At 35.5% G+C, this 18,269-nt stretch overlaps 4 protein-coding genes across 4 annotated transcripts; all 4 read right to left on the bottom strand.

Moving 5' to 3' along the window:
* Positions 1-377: 377 nt before the first annotated feature.
* On the bottom strand, positions 378-10,336 carry LOC105220843 (uncharacterized). Its single transcript, XM_011197372.3, has 10 exons — positions 9,943-10,336; positions 8,333-9,883; positions 7,934-8,273; positions 6,623-7,877; positions 6,197-6,429; positions 5,038-5,935; positions 4,840-4,984; positions 4,311-4,768; positions 4,059-4,248; positions 378-2,893 (listed from the first exon to the last, which is right to left on the bottom strand). Exons 1-10 carry the CDS (start codon positions 10,144-10,146, stop codon positions 2,678-2,680), a joined length of 5,490 nt encoding a protein of 1,829 aa, XP_011195674.2. The 5' UTR covers positions 10,147-10,336; the 3' UTR covers positions 378-2,677.
* A 1,245-nt stretch (positions 10,337-11,581) lies between these two features.
* Positions 11,582-12,526, bottom strand: LOC105220842 (heat shock protein 67B3). The gene has a single exon (XM_011197371.3). It carries the CDS (start codon positions 12,354-12,356, stop codon positions 11,778-11,780), a length of 579 nt encoding a protein of 192 aa, XP_011195673.2. The 5' UTR covers positions 12,357-12,526; the 3' UTR covers positions 11,582-11,777.
* A 1,052-nt stretch (positions 12,527-13,578) lies between these two features.
* On the bottom strand, positions 13,579-14,591 carry Hsp26 (heat shock protein 23). The gene has a single exon (XM_011197370.3). The coding sequence runs from the start codon at positions 14,445-14,447 to the stop codon at positions 13,842-13,844; it is 606 nt and encodes a 201-aa protein (XP_011195672.1). The 5' UTR covers positions 14,448-14,591; the 3' UTR covers positions 13,579-13,841.
* Positions 14,592-16,385: 1,794 nt separating this feature from the next.
* Positions 16,386-17,241, bottom strand: LOC105220840 (heat shock protein 23). Its single transcript, XM_011197369.3, has one exon. It carries the CDS (start codon positions 17,085-17,087, stop codon positions 16,596-16,598), a length of 492 nt encoding a protein of 163 aa, XP_011195671.1. The 5' UTR covers positions 17,088-17,241; the 3' UTR covers positions 16,386-16,595.
* Positions 17,242-18,269: the final 1,028 nt, after the last annotated feature.

Genomic DNA, 18,269 nt, shown 5'->3' with positions numbered 1-18,269 from the left:
ATTTCAAGCATAAGTATATACATAACTACGCATATATATGTATTTCCGCTGATTGTTACGTTTCATTTTAGTAAAGAAGCTAGTGCAATACTTAGTCTAAATCATACTTACGTTACATTCAAATCAAATGGATGTACAAGAACAAAGTAAGACGTTGGCGACAAGAATTAGTTTTAGTTTTTTTAACTTTAATATTTTTAATATAAAAGAAACAACAAATTACAAAGGTTTTTTAGTCAATATTATATGAAAGCAGTTGTTAATATATACTAATTACATACATATATGTAACAAAGAAACATATAAAAACACACTTAAAAAATATAAATATTTCAATTCAAATATAAAACAAAAGAGTACATTTCAACATATGTATGTGTGCATGTAATTGATGTTATTTGAACCAAAAACCTTTAAGAGTAAGTAACAAATGCTATGGCACTTTAGACAATTTCGAAAGTATATTTTAAGAGAAATATTATGAAATGAGCGAAAAAAATGTGTTAAGTAATTGAGAGTCGGTTTAACGGTATTTGTAAAGTAATCACTTTGCATTACTCCAGGAGTTGAAATGTAACGTTTTTGTTGTTGTGAACTTTTAAGAAGTGAAAACTGTAAACACTTGGCTTGGTATTAGACCAAAAAAATTTTTTCAGAGAGATGGTGTCTTAAGTAAATAAAGTGTATACTTCGAATTTCGAAGTTAGCCACCAATCTCAATATTTGTATTCGAAGTTCGAAGAAATTATTTTTTATAAAAAATATTATTTACTGAAAATAGTTACAAAAAAAATCGAATAAAATTCTACATTTTTCTCGTAATTTAAGGGTATATAAAACTTTTCGGTCAAGCTTATATGACAGATGCTATAAAAGGTCAAAGTTTGATCTTCGAAAGAAAATATAAAAAAAAATTATTTCGAAAAATATTGTATAATCTACATTTTCCTCGTAATTCAATGGTATATTTCGGTTATATGACAGTTGCTATAAAAGCATTTCGATCTTCGAAAATAAAAAAAAATTATATATCGAAAAATACTTCTAACTTCTATTATATGAGCTTGAAGAAAAAGTTTTATATACCGTTAAATTAAGAAGAAAATGTAGATTATTTCCTTATTTCGGAGTTTTTTTAGGAATTATAACCAGTAATTAATAATAATTTTTTTAAAAAGTCTTTGTTTCAATCTTCGAATACAAATATTTCGACTTGAAGTTCGATTTTCGAAAATCGGAGAATTCATTTTTTTTACTTATGACTCAAGCTCTTGGAAGAAATTAGTTTGCTCCATTATACTGAAATAAAAGTATATTTTGTATAGTGTAATGAATTACAATACAAAAGCGAAATGTTTTTGAAACGAACAAATCTTTTTTCAAAAACTTTTTGAATGTTTTAAATTTCACATTTTATTCAACAAATCAATAATCTTTGTATTCAGCAAGTAAAAAAATATATATATTTGTAACCGTACTTTAACATTAAAATTTAAAAATAATATATTACGAGGCTCCGTGTTACACCTAGAAACTTTGGGAATATATATATATATTACCATTCGGAAAGACATTAAAACAACTGACTCTTAATTATTTAACATTTATTTTTATGAAAAATAAAGAATTCGTTGAAATATTTACGATTGACAACGCAAAAATTTGCAATTAATGGAAGCAGTGGTCATTTAAAATTAATTATAACTTTGTGTGTAAAAAAATAATGAATACCTGAGTATTGTGTAATAATAAATGTATATCTTATGAAAAAACCAAATAAAATCCAGTAAAAAAAAACTTATTTATTTATAGTATTCCTGCAGGATGCTTAAAAATATATTACACATTTCTTGGCATACAAACTAAATAATATACTTAGGCGTATGTTTTATATGTATATACATACAGAAATGTGCTTTAAAGAACGCTTTTTAATTACAATTATTATTTTTCTTATTTTTTAAGCCAACACAGCTAGCTGTGGAAGTGCATTATATACATATATTTTTTATTTTTTTATATTAACTCTAATCTCTTATCATAAGCTATCTTATAATAATAGCGTTATTTCGCTTTTGTTAAACAAATTTTAAGTAATTAACTCACATTAAACATATTTTTTTGCCTTACTAGCAAAAATGAGACAAATATTGCAAAAAAATTGTGAAAAAAAGTATAATATAGAAAAAATCTATAACTAATTTTGGAACTGATTTATGAGTAAATTGCGTATGTAGTATACACAAAATTCAAAGGCATTTAAGGACAGAGCTGTAAAGTGACAACTTAAATTTAAAATGATTTTTAGTTATGCTATATTTATATTACATTATCACATTCATTGAAGTAATAACATATATCAATAAATTTTTTTTTTCATTTTTGTATCATTTTTTCTAGTGATTTCGTGATATGATTTTTGTGATTTTATATTAGATAACAAGGCAATTTTTTATAACATACATACACACACGAGCATATGCCTGTGCATAAATCCAACAATTTAATGACCTTTCAATGCATTATATGGCTTAAATGAATGTATAACACCCAATCTTCTTCTGTAAATAATTTACAGATGCGTTAATTTTTTTTTTTTTATTGAAAATTAATGTCGTATTAATGACTCTTTACAGCTCTATTCCCTTAATTGACTTAATACTTCTCTATAACCTCTTTATGTTTGACTTGGTTTTGTTGTTGTAGCGACTGTTGTTACTTCTTTGGTTGTTGTAGTTGTTGCTGTGGCTTCTGTTGTAGCATTGATTGCTTTAGTCATTTTTATTTTCGGTATTACTGTTCTATGCATATCATCCATGCAGTTGGCGCTAAGCTCATGATATAGCTTACGTTCACGCGCCGAGGTTAGAAGGCTGCGCCAAGCCGGCACTGACTAGAATACGGAGTAGAAGATGTTGATGCTAGGTTAATAATTTGCTCTGAAGTGAATATTTTTTGAGTAAAAAGTGGATGACAACATTTGTTTTGTCGAAATCAATATTTTTCAGGAGAGTTTTTCTCCGTTTTTCGGAGTTACCCAAAATCCACAATACGGTTCTAAACTAAAGGGGTTTTCAAAAGCGACGCTACAAAAGTAGACCGATAGGGACAGCAAACGACGTCATATTTTTTTCCGCTCTTTTCACATTTCTCTTGAGTAAGGTTTGCCATTTCATCGTGGAACTATATACGAACTTTAAGAGCGCCACGTAGTGATTAGACTCATTCCTGGGTGAATGGCTTCGTCAATAAGTAAAATATGCGTTGTTGGTCATGCAGCAATCCACACGTGCTCCATGAGTCACCATTGCATCCCGAAAAAATTACGGTTTGGTGAGTTTATGAGCCGGCGGCGCTATTGGGCCGTACTTCTTCACGTGAGTGGAATCGGTACCGCTCAGTGATAACCGTATATTTTTGGCCCGAATTGGATGATATGGACTTGGAAAGTATGTGGTTCCAACAGGACGGCGCCACAAGGCCTGTGGCACAAGTCACACAACGAATGACACAATCGATTTATTGAAAACCAAGTTTGATGAACGCATTATCTCACGAAATGGCGCAGTCAGTTGGCCGTCTCGGTCGTGCGGTCTCTCTCTAAGTCTATGCCAACAAGTCACCGACGACTGATGAACTTCGTACGAATATCGAACGTGAAATTGCAGCAGTATCGGCCGATTTATGCTTGAAAACCGCCGAAACTTGGGTTCAGCATCTCGACTTCTGCAAGAGTGCACTTTCATATTATTATTTCAGTTGTGTATAACATTTTTCGATCATGCTAATATGACAAATGCTATAAGAGGACTGTGAGTCCCCACAGAATTAGTGATCCAATTCTAAAATGGATGAGCATCTCACATGGTAAAATTCTAAATGATTTTGGAACTTTTTATATTATTTTTCTTGGATCCCCTGTAACCTAAAATACTTTTTCATGTCTAAGAGAACTTTCTGAACTAAGAAGTTACTAGAAGTTATGACCCACTCAGAGGTTTATATATAATTATTTATCCCATTTCTGATTTCATAGATTTACTAATTATATTACTTACCTCTAAGTTTTTAAAGTTTCCACATAGAATAAGGCACTTCCTTGGGCGCGTCAAAGCCACATTCAAACGCTGATAATTGGCCAAAAACCCTATGCCAGTTGTGCGCGCATTCGATATAATTATAACATCGCGCTCCATACCCTGGTACGAGTCAATGGTGTTCACCATAACATTCGCATAACCAGCAGTGCTAGAAACAGTAAAATGCGTATAATGAATTATATCATAATTAAGAGGTCTCGAAACACTTACCGCAGCGCCTTTTCTAAGGCCACACGCTGTTGTGCATAAGGCGTTATCACGCCATATGTATTGTATTTTATAGGAATATAACCGTCTAGCGTTTTTACCAGACGTGCGACAAACTTTGCCTCCAGCTCATTGGCAATTTGACCACGATGACAGTTATCGTTTTGTGTATAGCACAGATTGAGTACGGAGAAGGGTTTTAACGGTGTTTTGAATTGATGCGTTTTGGCATCATCGATCAGCTCATTTTTGTAGAAATACGAATTGGGCCATTTACAAATTTCCGGATGCATGCGATACTGTGTTTGTAGACCAAAAATAATATCCGTACTCTCTACGCTGGTAATATTGTTCTCTTTATCGGCATTTGAGACATTTGCGACGGTTTTGAGTGTAACGGATTCGATACAACGCTGAATGCGTGTAAAGAGCGATGTGCCCAAACCGAAATCGGATGCTTTCTGTTGGATAAATAGGAAATTAATAAAAAATATTTTTATTTGTATGGTATTTAAGGATAAAAAAAAACTACCTTTGAGAGCACCGTAGCTGGCAGTTGCTGTGTATCGCCAACAAGCACCAATGTGTTGATACCAAATTTAAGCGGCATTAAGGTCCATGGTTCCGTACATTGTGTCGCCTCGTCAATGATGCAGCAATCAAAATAATTTACGAATCTGTTAAGGATGTTATATTATTGAAAAGCGTATAGTTCTAGAGACAAACATACTTTGATAGTTTTACGCAGCTGGACAGCGTTGTACACACAATATTCGCATGCTTCAAATGCCACTTGTATAAGCTATTCTCATCCTCCGGTCGCAAAACACCATTCACAATATTACGCATCAATTGAATTTGGCGCTGTTTCTCGAGTAAGACCTCTTCCTGCACCGTGTCTTTGACGTTACTCATTTTCATGTGCGCTATGTCGGCTTCGCTTTGTAAGATTTGATTGCGTAAATATTCCTTAATATCGACTTTATTGTCAATTTGCAGATTTTTGCAGGTCTCCCTCAGTTTCCTGATTTGATTGCGTTCAATAATCTTTGGTAAAGTAGCATGCCGCACTTTCGGATTAATGCGCTCCAACATGCCGAAACGTATTAAACGGTACATCTTATCCGGTGACTTTGTTTGACTCATATTGAATAGCTTCTCAGCGATAACATCAACAGCTGCATTGCTCTGCGCACAAACTAATACTTTCTGATCGAGTATGCGCACCTCATTGCCGTACAGCAATTGATGCACCAAATTCGCAATTACACAGGACTTACCCGTGCCTGGTGGTCCTTGTATTAAGGTGATATTCGGCGTTGGTTCGATGGCATGCCGATAGGTGCGTAGTAAAACATCCTTTTGACGATTATTTAGCGGGTCACAACCATTATATTGTATATTGCATTTCGGATATGGTTTTATTTTGCATAATTCAATGGGATCAAGGATTTCTTTTAGCAAGGGTGATTGCTCCAATTGATAGACAGCATTGAAGGCACCAAACTCGACACGCACAATATCGACCATCGGCCGTACGGTAATTGGATTTTTGAGATTGGCACGTAACTCCTCCAACGGCACATCTTTAGCCAGCACTTCATAGACAAGTGTTATATTGTTGAAACCTAATGGTGTTATAGATAGGAGAGGAACGGATAAACTTATATATATTTAACATTAATATATCTTGAAAAATATCTTGAATTAAAATTATTTCAGTATACTAAGATCGGACGGAACCGAAGACACTCGCAAGTGCTAAGATTTTCGAACTCTGAAAATATTGTGAGATGTCTGTTAAAAATTGTAATAAAAAGTGGGTGCTACTAAGGGCATCTACCTCGTATTAATAATAATTAAAACACCGTTATATTATTTTTACATACCCACACGCTTTGACGACATATACGCGAAAGCCTTAAATTTTCCCCATTCTAAAACGACAAGTTCGCATTTTGTATCCGCATTATTTAGACCTGTACCACGTCCCAATATGATATAACGATCCATATGTGGGCTGACTTGATCGGCAGAGAGCGTAAACGGCTTCGCTTTGCAACGAGTATTATCGCGTTCAAGCATACTGATAAATTCTAATTTCATCAAGGGTATAATTATGCTGGAAAATGCAAATAAAATTGGAATAAATAAATTCTGCAAATAAAATGGTAACTCTGTGTTCGACAATAACGGTTTTTTATAATTTTTGCAGAAATAAAATTTTAGGTTATTACAATTTGACGGCTTGTATGTAATGTCAAAAAAAAAATACCCAAAATTTCTGTGTTTTCAAAATTTCAATACCCAATTACCTCTTGTAGTGATTGAACGAGCTAAATTGATTCGGCATCGGCAATAAAATATCACTGGCCGCATCCACTTGCGCATTACGATTTATCAGCCACTCATTGCTCCAACCCAATATTTGCGATATTATTTGTGCGGTCTTATCGATCATCGCGTACGTTTGACGTACCATTTGCGCACGATCCGCACAAGTTGGACTCGGCAGTATATCTTTACAATCCACACGTTTATTCGCGCCACTAACACGTTCAATATAGTGTACGACGGGTGTTTCATTGAAGCGTACACGCTTCTTTTGACGCTCCACATTGGCATTACGATGTACCACATCGATTAGGCAAGAGCGATGATTTGAAATTTTTTGCAATAATTTTTGATTGTTTCGAGATTCTGTGAAATTCTTCTGCATTGAAGCGAATGTAATTTTATTACTTTTATTACGCACTGGTGCCATGAGTGCTTTCGCTTCTGCTGTTGTGGACGTGGCATTTTTAGTCTCATCAAGAGAACAGGAACGTGACACCGGTTTAACGTTACCAGTACACGATAAACGACGCTGAATAATTTTATCCACCTTACACATCTCCTGCGCAAAAGTGTCTACAATTGTTGTGTGATTTGTTGTTTGGTTTGATTTGGAAATTGTTGCCGTTGAGCTTGGTGTGGAATCTGTGGTAGGTGTCGTTGCATCGCGACACGATCGCTTTGTTTTCGGTATTCTATACGTATCGCTAACTTTTTTAATATCCTCCGCAAGAAACGCACCACGATTGGTGGTGGTCACTTTCACTTTGGCCTTCTTCTTCTCCACACCCTCAAGTTCAGCGGTGTGTTTTCGTTTCAGCAATTCCTTTGTGGCATCTGCTACATGTTTGTCCGCAAGTTCTTTTAATTTTTCCTTGCGTGATTCCTTTATCTTGCGTTTCTTCTCACACTCTCTACGTCGCTCATCACTGGGCTTCTCAAGCCACTTTCTCTTTAACTCGTCTCTATAACGCTCATCATGCAGTTGTCCTTTGATCGCTTGCACTTTTTTGTGTATTGCCTTTGGCGTTGTGGGACGTGTTTCTGCAGAGACACCTCGGTGCTTACCCTTGTGTATGGGCAAGCAAGGCGCATCGATTAGAGATGGTGGATGATGCAAGCGTTTAACTGGTTTACTCACGCCATTTCTGCTATTTTTCTCCTTCTCTTTGCCATCAGTGCTGGAGGCTCGTTCAATGCGTTGCGCACTTTTACTACTTGTACTGGCTTTTGCATCTGCAATTGTAAACAGTTAAAAAACATAGATTTTTTACTTAAAAATATAATATTACTTGTTGGATCGGGAGTTGTTTCACCACTTGATTTGCGTTCTAACTGTGGTTTCTTCAGTTGTTCGGGTTTCTTTTGTTGCTTTACAAAGTCTTTGCAGCTTCCAGCATCAAAATTACTCTCACCCAAGTACGTCATGCGCCTTTCCAACTTTGACGGTTTAACCTCGGTTTTTATTTCACCATTCTTTTTAGCTAATGTCGCAATTACATCGTCTACAAGTTCTTCATTGAAAAAATCATCAAGCTCTTCGCTACCATACGGTAGGCCGGGCGACTCCTCCCCACTGTCTTCATGGTTTTTGTCCGCATCGTCTGCCTTATCACGTTGAAAATCAAACACCTGTAAATATTTTCATAAACAGATAAAGTAGTGCTAAAGGCATTAAAGCATCATCCCACCTGTGACATATTCATTTTTTGTGACAACAATTTCGTACTCCAATCGGAAACTTTATTCTCGAGCTCTTCATCGTAATACTCGTCATCATCATCTATGGTGATCCATACGTCATTTTCTATATCGTTGGTTTTGGTCTTACCTTTTGCTGACACCGAATTGGTCGTATCGTCATCAATGGGCTCTTTCTTCACCTGTATATTTGTAAAACCATCTGGACAAATATCTTTAAAGGCATCGTATGCTGGATCGTCGTCAACAGCCAATTCGTCTTCATTATTGTCAGCAATCATTTCAGATTTGATGTCGTCTATTAAGATTTGTGAGAATAACACATCATCGTCCATGTCAACAAAAGCAGCCAATTCATCTGTATTATTTACAGAATCTTCCGGGTGCTTTTCCGCATTTTTTTCACCAACACTCGCACTCCTTTGTTCATCCACTGAATTTTTAGAGCTATTTAGCGAATTATCAAACAAACTTGGACTTTTTGCACCTCTTTGGCATTTGTTATTATCAGCCTGTTTCACTTCTTCAATATCACTCTCTGAGTTATTTGTGTTATTAGTTTTAGGTGTTTCTTTTGTATCGGCCGGCATTAGTTTACCAAAGCACTCCACATTTTGTGCAATATTGTTTTCGTCGTCCTCATTATCACTTAGTAAGTCAATAGAATCTCCATTGCAAAGTGGTTTATTTGTCGCTTTACCATCATTCAGTTTTTTGTATACCAAAGGGTTAATGGCTTTTACACTCTGCAGAATAACCTCATCGGGGCCACCAAATATTTCCACCACGTTCTCGAAACATGAATTCACCATCTCACGTTTCACATCAGGTATTATTGGCTCATGTATGACAGCATTATCATTCGCTGGTCGAGTGGAAGGGTCATTGTCAGTAGATGAACCAGAAGATGAAGACGTCGGTTTATTTGAAGAACTAGCAAGCACCAGATTTGGTTTATTAGAAATATTTTCGTCAACTGTTTCTTTACACTTTATGCCATTAGAATTTTCCTCAAACGATGTTTTTTCTTCCTTAATATGTATAGAATTATCCTCCTCGTCGTCGCTCAAAACAATTACATCACCAGCAAAGAGTGTCGGTACTTTGGACAACGGCGTAGAAGCTTTTAAATTTTCATTGGATTTTCCAACATTTGACAAGGATGTTATATCTAATATTGTGCTGCTTGCCGCTGGTGCTGACATAACACTGGGTAACAATGATGTAGATGATGCTTCCGCTACGGAATTGGATGTTGAACAGCACTTAGATTCGTCTCTTTTAACATCTTGTGAGTTTTTTGAATTTTCTGTTGTTGAATCGGCATCTAAAACTATGACCTGGGTTTCTTCAATTCTTATCGGTTCTTTGAAAACAGATGTTACTTTAGGCAATGGCGCATATATTAGTTTATATATCGGATGCTTGAGATTCGGTTCTGAATCATCCGTTACACCTACACCAATGCAATCATTTGCTTTTAATGCGATCTCGCTGTTCTGAACTTTATTTCCATTCACAAATGTACCATTTATCGAATTCTAAAAAAATATAAATATTACGTGGTTATTGATTGCGCTCTATTACACTACCCACTCACCAAATCTTTAAGTACAATTTTCTCATCACTATCCACAGTGATTTCAGCGTGCTTGCGTGATACATAATGAGAATCTAAAATACAAAGAGCAGATCCCGGTTGTCGTCCAACTGCGGTGACACCGATATAAAGTCTTATGCGATCGCCTATCACCTTACGCTCCAAAAACCAGGATGATAGCTCCCTACAGCTTCGATCAGCCATAGTCCCTTATCCTCTTATTGCTGTTGTCGTTACGTTTTGTCGATAGGTATTGTTTTCACAGCCCTCCTTGTCATTAGGTGTTTTTTTTTTTTATTAAAAGCGAAGGATCTTCTATTATTTATTGTTTCTCACATAAACCATTAAATGAAATCTGATAACTACAACCCCATGGTGAAATATCAACCCTTCAAACAATTAAAAGACAACTTCACCACATACTCTTCCTCTTATTTTAGAAACATTCAAAATAACAGAAGAAATCAGAAGAAATAGTGAGTTGATTTCAATTGTGAATCCCCGGCTTTATGGCGCAAACTGTCAGTGGAAAATTTGAGTGGTGATAATTTAACGTTTTTTAAACGTACAGTGTTTGTGAAGTAAAGTATATTCAATGCTGTTTAAATAATTTCGTTTAAAAGTTAAGTGGAATTCATTTATACGGTTCTATTCAAACATGTGCTTAATATAAAGTGTTAAATGCAGCAGCAACATATAAAATTTCAGTAACAAGTTAGCGGTGGCTTCTACTAATAAGCGAAAAATAAAATGGAGCACCAGTTTCAAGGTCAGTGATATTATATTGAGACAACGTTAGCCGGAAGTTCTTAAAACACAAAATAGTCGTTTTGTTGCAACGATTTTTAGTAATGAAAAAACTAAAAGGTATCAAACCGCATTATATTATAAAACATCGTCTCAGATATATAGCGTAAATAGCTTCCTTACGATGAGTGTGGTGCCATGGTGTTTCACCGTTATACAATTTCTTTGATAGTAGTATATTAGCTACGATTCTAGGCAAATGAATATTTAACCATACCGCAGTTAAAATGTAAACGATTATTGTAGTGCCAGGCAATATCATCTGGAACCTCACAGCTAATTCAGATTTTATCCTTTTAAAGTGCACCGGAAACAGTTTTTGATTCCGCTCCAGATTCTGTAAAATCTTAAATATAAAACAATGTAAACAACCTTAACGTTATATTGCAATAATTATAGCCATAATCAGTTACGTACACAGAACTCTTTATTGTGGATGCTTCAGTAATTCGATTTTCATATATTTACTTATTATAATGAACTTCCGCTCAATTTTGTGTTAATTTATTCATATGTATGTAAATATTTTGCATTAATTGTTTAAAAAGTTGACGATAAAAAGTAGAAAAGCTTATTCAATTGTAATACAATATGATAAGATGAGATTCTCCAAAAGGATAAGGATTCACTTAAATAGTACATATTTAACTACATATATTATAATATAAACACACTGCGCAATATATCATATATAAAGCTCCATATTAGATATATACGCAATATATTTTTACATAATTCATTAATAAACCAGACTTAGCATTTAAATTTACCAGTCATTTCAAAATACTAAGTGCTTACGTATATTATAATAATATTATGGCGGATTATTTAAAAAAAGTTGAGTACATTTATTTTAAAAGTATCAATATGTAAATGCGAAGTTACTACTTTACGCGTTTCATTTCATTATTGGCGAATTCCCAATTTGTTTTTGCTTCACGTTATCGAAAAGAGTATGCATGCAATTGAACATTTATGGCATTTTACACTTTTTTGTTGCTGTTTAGCATATTTTGTTGCTGCTTTGCTTATTTGGTTGCTGCTGCTTCGGCTTCCTCCTGACTTTTGCTCTTTAGAAAAATTTCCGAAGGTCCAACCTGCTGTATAGCTATTATACGCTCCTTTTTCTCCACCTCTGGTGGTGGTTGTGGCGATGGCACACGTACGGTCAACGCACCGTCCGATGATAGTGTCGATACAATACTCTCCTCATCATAGCCCTTGGGTAGCACATAGCGACGTGCAAAGTGACGCGAAATATGACCATGTTCATCTTCACGTTCCTCATGTTTGCCCTCAATCACCAGTGAATCATCAACTATTTTCACAGTGAGATCCTCCGGTTTGAATAGACCAACATCCAGGTGCACTTCGAAACCATTTTTTCCATAACGATTAACTACATTACCTTCAGGGCTGTGCTTGGCAGCCGCTAGGTGATGAGCATGAGCGCCCAACCGTGCAATTAATCCCAATGTACCGAAATCCAATGGATGATGTTGGCGTTCATGCAAACGGCGATAAATATGATTTGGATACAAATCGTGATTATAATATGGCGCTGAGTCCAAACTCAACACAAATGGTGGTATATTCCGAATTGGCATTTTCCTCTAAGTTTTTAACTATATGTAAATGAATTCTTGTTACTACTTGTAAGTAAAATTAAGCGCAACAGTAATACACCCGACACACTTTAAATTTTCACACGATTACTTGGTATATGCATACAGCAAGGGCTTTTATACTTGCGCAAAAATTCTTTGTGAGCGAACACTCAGGTGATAGGCAAGAGCGTTTGTGGTTAAATAAGCAAATGAGTGTATAATGCTCCAGTTTTCGTCAGAATTCTCGCAACTACGTTGTTTCTATTAACTTGGTATTGGCGGAATTACTGAGTAATTCAGCGTATAGAAAGTGATTTTGCAGAGTAAAGGGGGGCAAGGAGTGTATGTCCGCAGTGGTTGGAGGACTTTATTTTGAAAAACTGCTCCTTTGAATCTCTTTCATGCAAGCTAGTTCGCATTTCTGTATTCACTTTCTACATCCTCACTCCTTCTACGCATGTTTATATGTTTACAGTTAATTTTTGTCAAATATGTACATACCTAAATTATGAAAACAATTTAATTAAGAATGTTTCCTTTTAGTTTGCGTGCATACTACCTTTATTTATGTTTTTACTCGCATAAATTAGTTATGACTTCGCCTAAAATTTCGTTTTTATGAAGTTTCTATGTGAAAACAAAAACATTTCCAAATACAAAAGTGTTTACATATAATATATGTAAATATATGCACATACGTTTATAAAGACGTAATAATCCTTCATAAATATTTACATACTTACATGTAAAGGATTTTTCAACAACAACACAACAGTTTTGTATTTCCTATTATTTTAAAAAGGACCTTCCTTTAAGTGCGAAATAAGGTTCTCAACAAAGCCATTATAAAAAATTGAATGATAAAGATGTTATAAAGCTCTAATTTTACACCATTTTTTAGACAATCAAGTTCGTAGTTTTCCTTTTGAAATACTGTAACTCAATGTACTTTGCTATTGTTGATACTTGGCTCGAACAGCCAGTCGAGATTCAATAAATAAATATAAACAATTTCAAGAGTATCCAAACAATGATGTTATACAGAATAAAAATCTATGACTCTAATGATCCAAACCAACTGGCCAATAGGTACTCTATAACAATTTACTGTTTTTGAATTACTTGTGCAATCCATAAAGCCATTTGTGTTTACTGTATGCAAGTGCAGAGAAGTCCTAGCCAAAGCTTGCCATTTTTCCAATCACAGAAAGCACAAATTAAATTCCATTTCTATTCTAAATGTATTTATTTTTAATGAATGAATGATCTCTGTCATATTAATTTAAACAAAAGTATTAAGAATCAAAAACTTAAAATATTACATCGAAATTGAATGTACAGATAAATGAGTGCACCGCATATATGCAGTAACTAATGCTAAAACTAGTAGTATTTATCGAAAATACATTGGTATTACTAATCACTACGCGTTTCGCACATCTGGAATGAATTAAATGTATGCATTAATAGTCTTCTCTCTGCCATTTACTTCTGTTCGGCCTCGCCGTTGGCATCACCAATCTTTTCCTCCGTATTGTGTTTGACATTCAAATGTGCCGGACCGGTTTGTTGAATTTGTACAACACGTTCGTTGGATTTTTCCTCCTGTGGCTTTGGAGCGCTAACTGTGAGGACACCGTCTGATGATAGCGTTGAAATTACCCTATCAGCGTCATATCCCTTCGGTAGCGCATAGCGACGTACAAAGTGTCGTGCAATGTAACCGTGTTCATCCTCACGTTCCTCATGTTTGCCCTCGATAATAATGCTATTATCAACTACTTTTACAGTCAGCTCACTGGGCTTGAACTGTGCCACATCCATGCACACCTGTAAGCCATCTTTGCCCACTGGAGACAGACGGCTTTCGCCCTGCTGCCGCGGTCGACTCAGCGCTCGTTCGCCCAAACGATTTACCAAACTCAATGGCAGCGTATAGCCAATAGCATTGGAAGCAGCTGGCTCGTGACGATGATGGTGATGGCGATGAATGTGGTGTGGATGCAAACCCAAGCCGAAATCATTGCCGTAGTAGAGAGGATCACGGTCCAATTCGTCAATTAAATTCAATAGAATTGGCAAACTTGACATTTTTGTTTAGTTTTCAGTCAAAATAACTTAGTATTAGTTTTTTTTATTTTATTTGTAGGATATTTGCTGAATTTGCGCAAATTTGAATTCGCAGTTAGAACCACTTTCTCAATTCGCTTGCGAGAAACTATTGAAGAATCAACGCTTGTTTGCCTTTTATACGCTTGAGATGTGTGTATGCTTGAAAATACTCGTAAATTCTCGAAAAATCAAAATCCAATAAGTAATTGAGAAAATAGTGAGAGTATTGAAATTTGTGTTTCTCTTTGACAATAAGAGGGTGTTCTACTGATTAAGAGCTCAGTAAATTTTAAGAGAGCAAGAATGTGTATGTGTGAGCTAGAGGTTTTATTTTTGCATCCAATTGGAATATTTGGTATTATTCACCTATAATCTAATTGGATGTAATAAATAAAGAATTTATTTTATGCTGAAGCGGTGTATTTAATTAATTAATATTAAATAATAATTTTTGAACATTTTATACACGTAAATTGTGTTCATAATGTTTTTGTTGCCGTTTTAGCGGCAGAAAATATTCCCGAAATAAATGGGCGGAATACAGCGGAGTTGACAGTCCTTGGCCGAAAAATAATCTGGGTCAGTCCCGGTTTCGTAGACCCGACAGTCTAGGGAACGAATGTATTTATAATATTTGTCCATTGTACATTTTCGTATATACATATCTGTATATACATATGTACATACATATGTAGGTCATATGTAGTTTTCCAAAGAGAATCTCCTCACTATAGTTTATTAGCCGTACTTCGGACATTACACCCACTCCTAAAGTATGTCTGTTGTTGAATCTTGAAGTAGGTCCATGAAAATTGAAAGAAATTTTCGACGGTTTTCAAGCAAAAATCGGCCGCTTGTTGGTATAGACTATAGACTTGACGAAGCCCCTCAGGGACGACCGAGGCGGTCAATTGATAAGGCCATTTCGTGAGATAGCACGTACATATGTACTTCAAACTTGGTTTTCAATAACTCGATTATGACATTCGCTGTGTGGCTTACCATTCAGGCCAAAAATATTCGGTTAACATTAAGCGGTAGCGATTCCCATTCACAGTAACGTGCCGGTCTTGATCATCACAGAAGAATTACGGCTCAATGACGTCACCGGCATGTAAACCGCACCAAAAAGTAACTTTTTCGGGATGCGATGGTGACTCATGGAGTACCTGTGAATAGTTGCCTGACCAATAATGCACATTTTGCTTATTGACGAAGCCATTCAGCCAGAAATGATCATCATCGCTACGTAGGACGTAGCGCTCTTAAAGTTGAGACCACTGACTCTGAACTTCAGAAGTAAATTTTAATAATTTCGACTCGTTTTTGGATCGTTTATCTTTCCATGATGAAACGGCCATCTTTACTGAAGTCAAAAGACTACTTTTGTAGCGTCCCTTTTGAAAAACCCTTTACATGTGACAGAAATATTCCCTTCCAAAATCCAGGTCCATCCCAATCAGGTAGATTCAACTATCGTGGGAACGGAAATCAATCTTTATGTACTATTAGTTCGAATATCAGTTTCTGGATATGTCACATATGCTATTGAAAAAAATTAACAAAAGGTATATATGTTTCAAATTAGTTCCCTTCCAGTACTTGACATATGTTTTAAAACTATCCCACATCTTAAAGTATCTATGTATGTAAACAAACTAGGTTAACATTTTTTTTTAGAAAATTTGCTTGCGGAAACTATCCTTCATTATCAAACTCAATTAGTCGTTTTAAAAACTCCTCCTTCAACATGCCCTGCTATCATTAGCCAAGGCTGAAAATTCGAAAATTTATCGTGGAATTATGATGCCGCGTTGAAGCACATATTTCCTGAATGAGAATATCTGCATATGTACATAAATACTTACGCTCTTCAAGATCCTATAAATACATATTCACATAAAAATTTACTCCAAATGTTTTTTTTTTTTTTTTGTAACAAAAAAGGTATTTATTTTCTTCAGTACAAACTACAAACTATATTAAGAATAGAAAAAGCTACTTCAAACATATTAATACTACTCCGATTGAACGAACTAAACTCCAGACCCGCTCGAGGTTATGGTATATGCGTGCATGTTTTTAGGAATGTGCAATAGATGATGTAAATAATGCGATTGCAATTGTTCAATTCTTCTTCTCCTCATTGGGATTCTCCTTAACGTTCAAGTGTGCAGGACCAGTGTGCTGGATTTGCACATGACGTTCATTAGACTTGTCCTCCAATTGTGGCTTTGGTGCCATAACCGTTAGTACACCATCGGATGAAAGCGATGACATCACATGGTTTGGATCATATCCCTTGGGCAATGTGTAGCGACGAAGAAAATGACGTGATATGTAGCCATGATCATCTTCACGTTCTTCGTGTTTACCCTCCACAACGATGCTATTGTCTACAACTCGTACATTCAATTCGCTAGGTTTGAAATGGGCGACATCCATCGATACTTGGAAACCATCTTTACCCACTAGCGGTGAAACGGTCCTCTCTGGTTTCCCCAAAGCCAACTGCCGGTTCATGGGCCAGTGATAGGGTTGGTGGTAGTATGGTGAAATGGCCGTGGTGAGACGGTCCATGTCGTTGATCAAACCCAAGATTGCTGGAATTGTAGCCATTTTCTTTTCCCTAGTTTTTGATTATTTTCCAAAAATCAATTTGTTTCAATATCTTTTCACCGAAACAGGCAAGTTTTATTTGTAGCAAATACTGTTTGTTACGCTTCTGTTGAATATTTGTATACAACTGTTGTTCGCACACTCGCAATTCGCCGGTATTTATACTATTTGAGATGCCAGCGAAAATTCAGCTATGTTGTCTGTGGTCATGGTCGAAAAGTAGCGTATACATGCCATCTCATATAGAGGGGCCATTGACCGTGAAAGCAGTGTAGAAAGTTCCGGTAAATTCTCCTCACATAGATAAGTTCTAGAAAAGTAAGAGTGAATTTTCTGTGACTGCTTGCGTCTAAATAAAGAGAACGTTCACTAGAGAGGGAGAGATAAATGCATATTGTGTTGGAAATTTCAACAAATAAGTTGGAGAATTTCTCTCTTGTAACAGCTTAATGTATGTTTGCTCACATATTTTTTAAAGCTGCTTGAATAAGTACATACAAATGCTTGTATGTTTATATGGCTGAATGAAATATTAATAATTTTGCTTGTTTTTGCTAATTAATTTAATAATTTATTGAAATATTTTTTAATGAATCATTAGAACATTCTGTCAAGTTTTCTTCACATTGGGAAAGTTGTGTTATATGTATGCAAAGGTGAAAGAAAACTCGAGATGAGAGTTGGGTAGAGCTGAGACAACGGAAATTGACTACAAATCTCTTTGTTCAGTTATTGAGAGTAAAATTTCTGATTTCTTCTGCTCTCCATTTCAGCAAATGCAAAATTTATTAAGCACTTTGAGTATGTAATGTTAAAACAAGTAAGGAAAGACTAAGTTCGAGTGCAACCGAACATTTTATACTGCCGTAATTTATTGATATACAGTGGAACTTCCACAACTCGAACTTCTATAAGTCGAGGATCTCTATAACTCGAACTTTTGAATTGGCAATAGCATTTAGAAATCAAATTTCATACCATTTTGCTTCCTTAACTCAAACTTCTATAACTCGAGTTCTTCATAACTCCAACATTTGAATGGACAATATAAGTAAAATTTCATAGAAATTTCCTTCCATAAATCGAACTTTTCGACCAGGGGATAATCCGTTCCCACGACAGTCGGTTCTACGTAACCGGAACGGACCCGGATTTTTATCCGGCCAAGGACAGTCAAATCGG

The sequence above is a fragment of the Zeugodacus cucurbitae genome, chromosome 4 (assembly GCF_028554725.1).
Source record: "Zeugodacus cucurbitae isolate PBARC_wt_2022May chromosome 4, idZeuCucr1.2, whole genome shotgun sequence".
NCBI lineage: Eukaryota > Metazoa > Arthropoda > Insecta > Diptera > Tephritidae > Zeugodacus > Zeugodacus cucurbitae.
This window is presented reverse-complemented; position numbering and strand designations above follow the sequence as displayed.

What these genes read in the sequence shown, in the direction of transcription:
- LOC105220840 (XM_011197369.3), bottom strand. Translation starts at nt 17,087, where the DNA reads ATGGCTACAATTCCAGCAATCTTGGGTTTGATCAACGACATGGACCGT.
- LOC105220842 (XM_011197371.3), bottom strand. Translation starts at nt 12,356, where the DNA reads ATGCCAATTCGGAATATACCACCATTTGTGTTGAGTTTGGACTCAGCG.
- Hsp26 (XM_011197370.3), bottom strand. Translation starts at nt 14,447, where the DNA reads ATGTCAAGTTTGCCAATTCTATTGAATTTAATTGACGAATTGGACCGT.
- LOC105220843 (XM_011197372.3), bottom strand. Translation starts at nt 10,146, where the DNA reads ATGGCTGATCGAAGCTGTAGGGAGCTATCATCCTGGTTTTTGGAGCGT. An exon ending in AAATTGTACTTAAAGATTTG is followed by an intron (nt 9,884 to 9,942) that starts GTGAGTGGGTAG and finishes ATATTTTTTTAG; the next exon opens with AATTCGATAAATGGTACATT. An exon ending in GAAACTTTAAAAACTTAGAG is followed by an intron (nt 2,894 to 4,058) that starts GTAAGTAATATA and finishes TCCGTATTCTAG; the next exon opens with TCAGTGCCGGCTTGGCGCAG.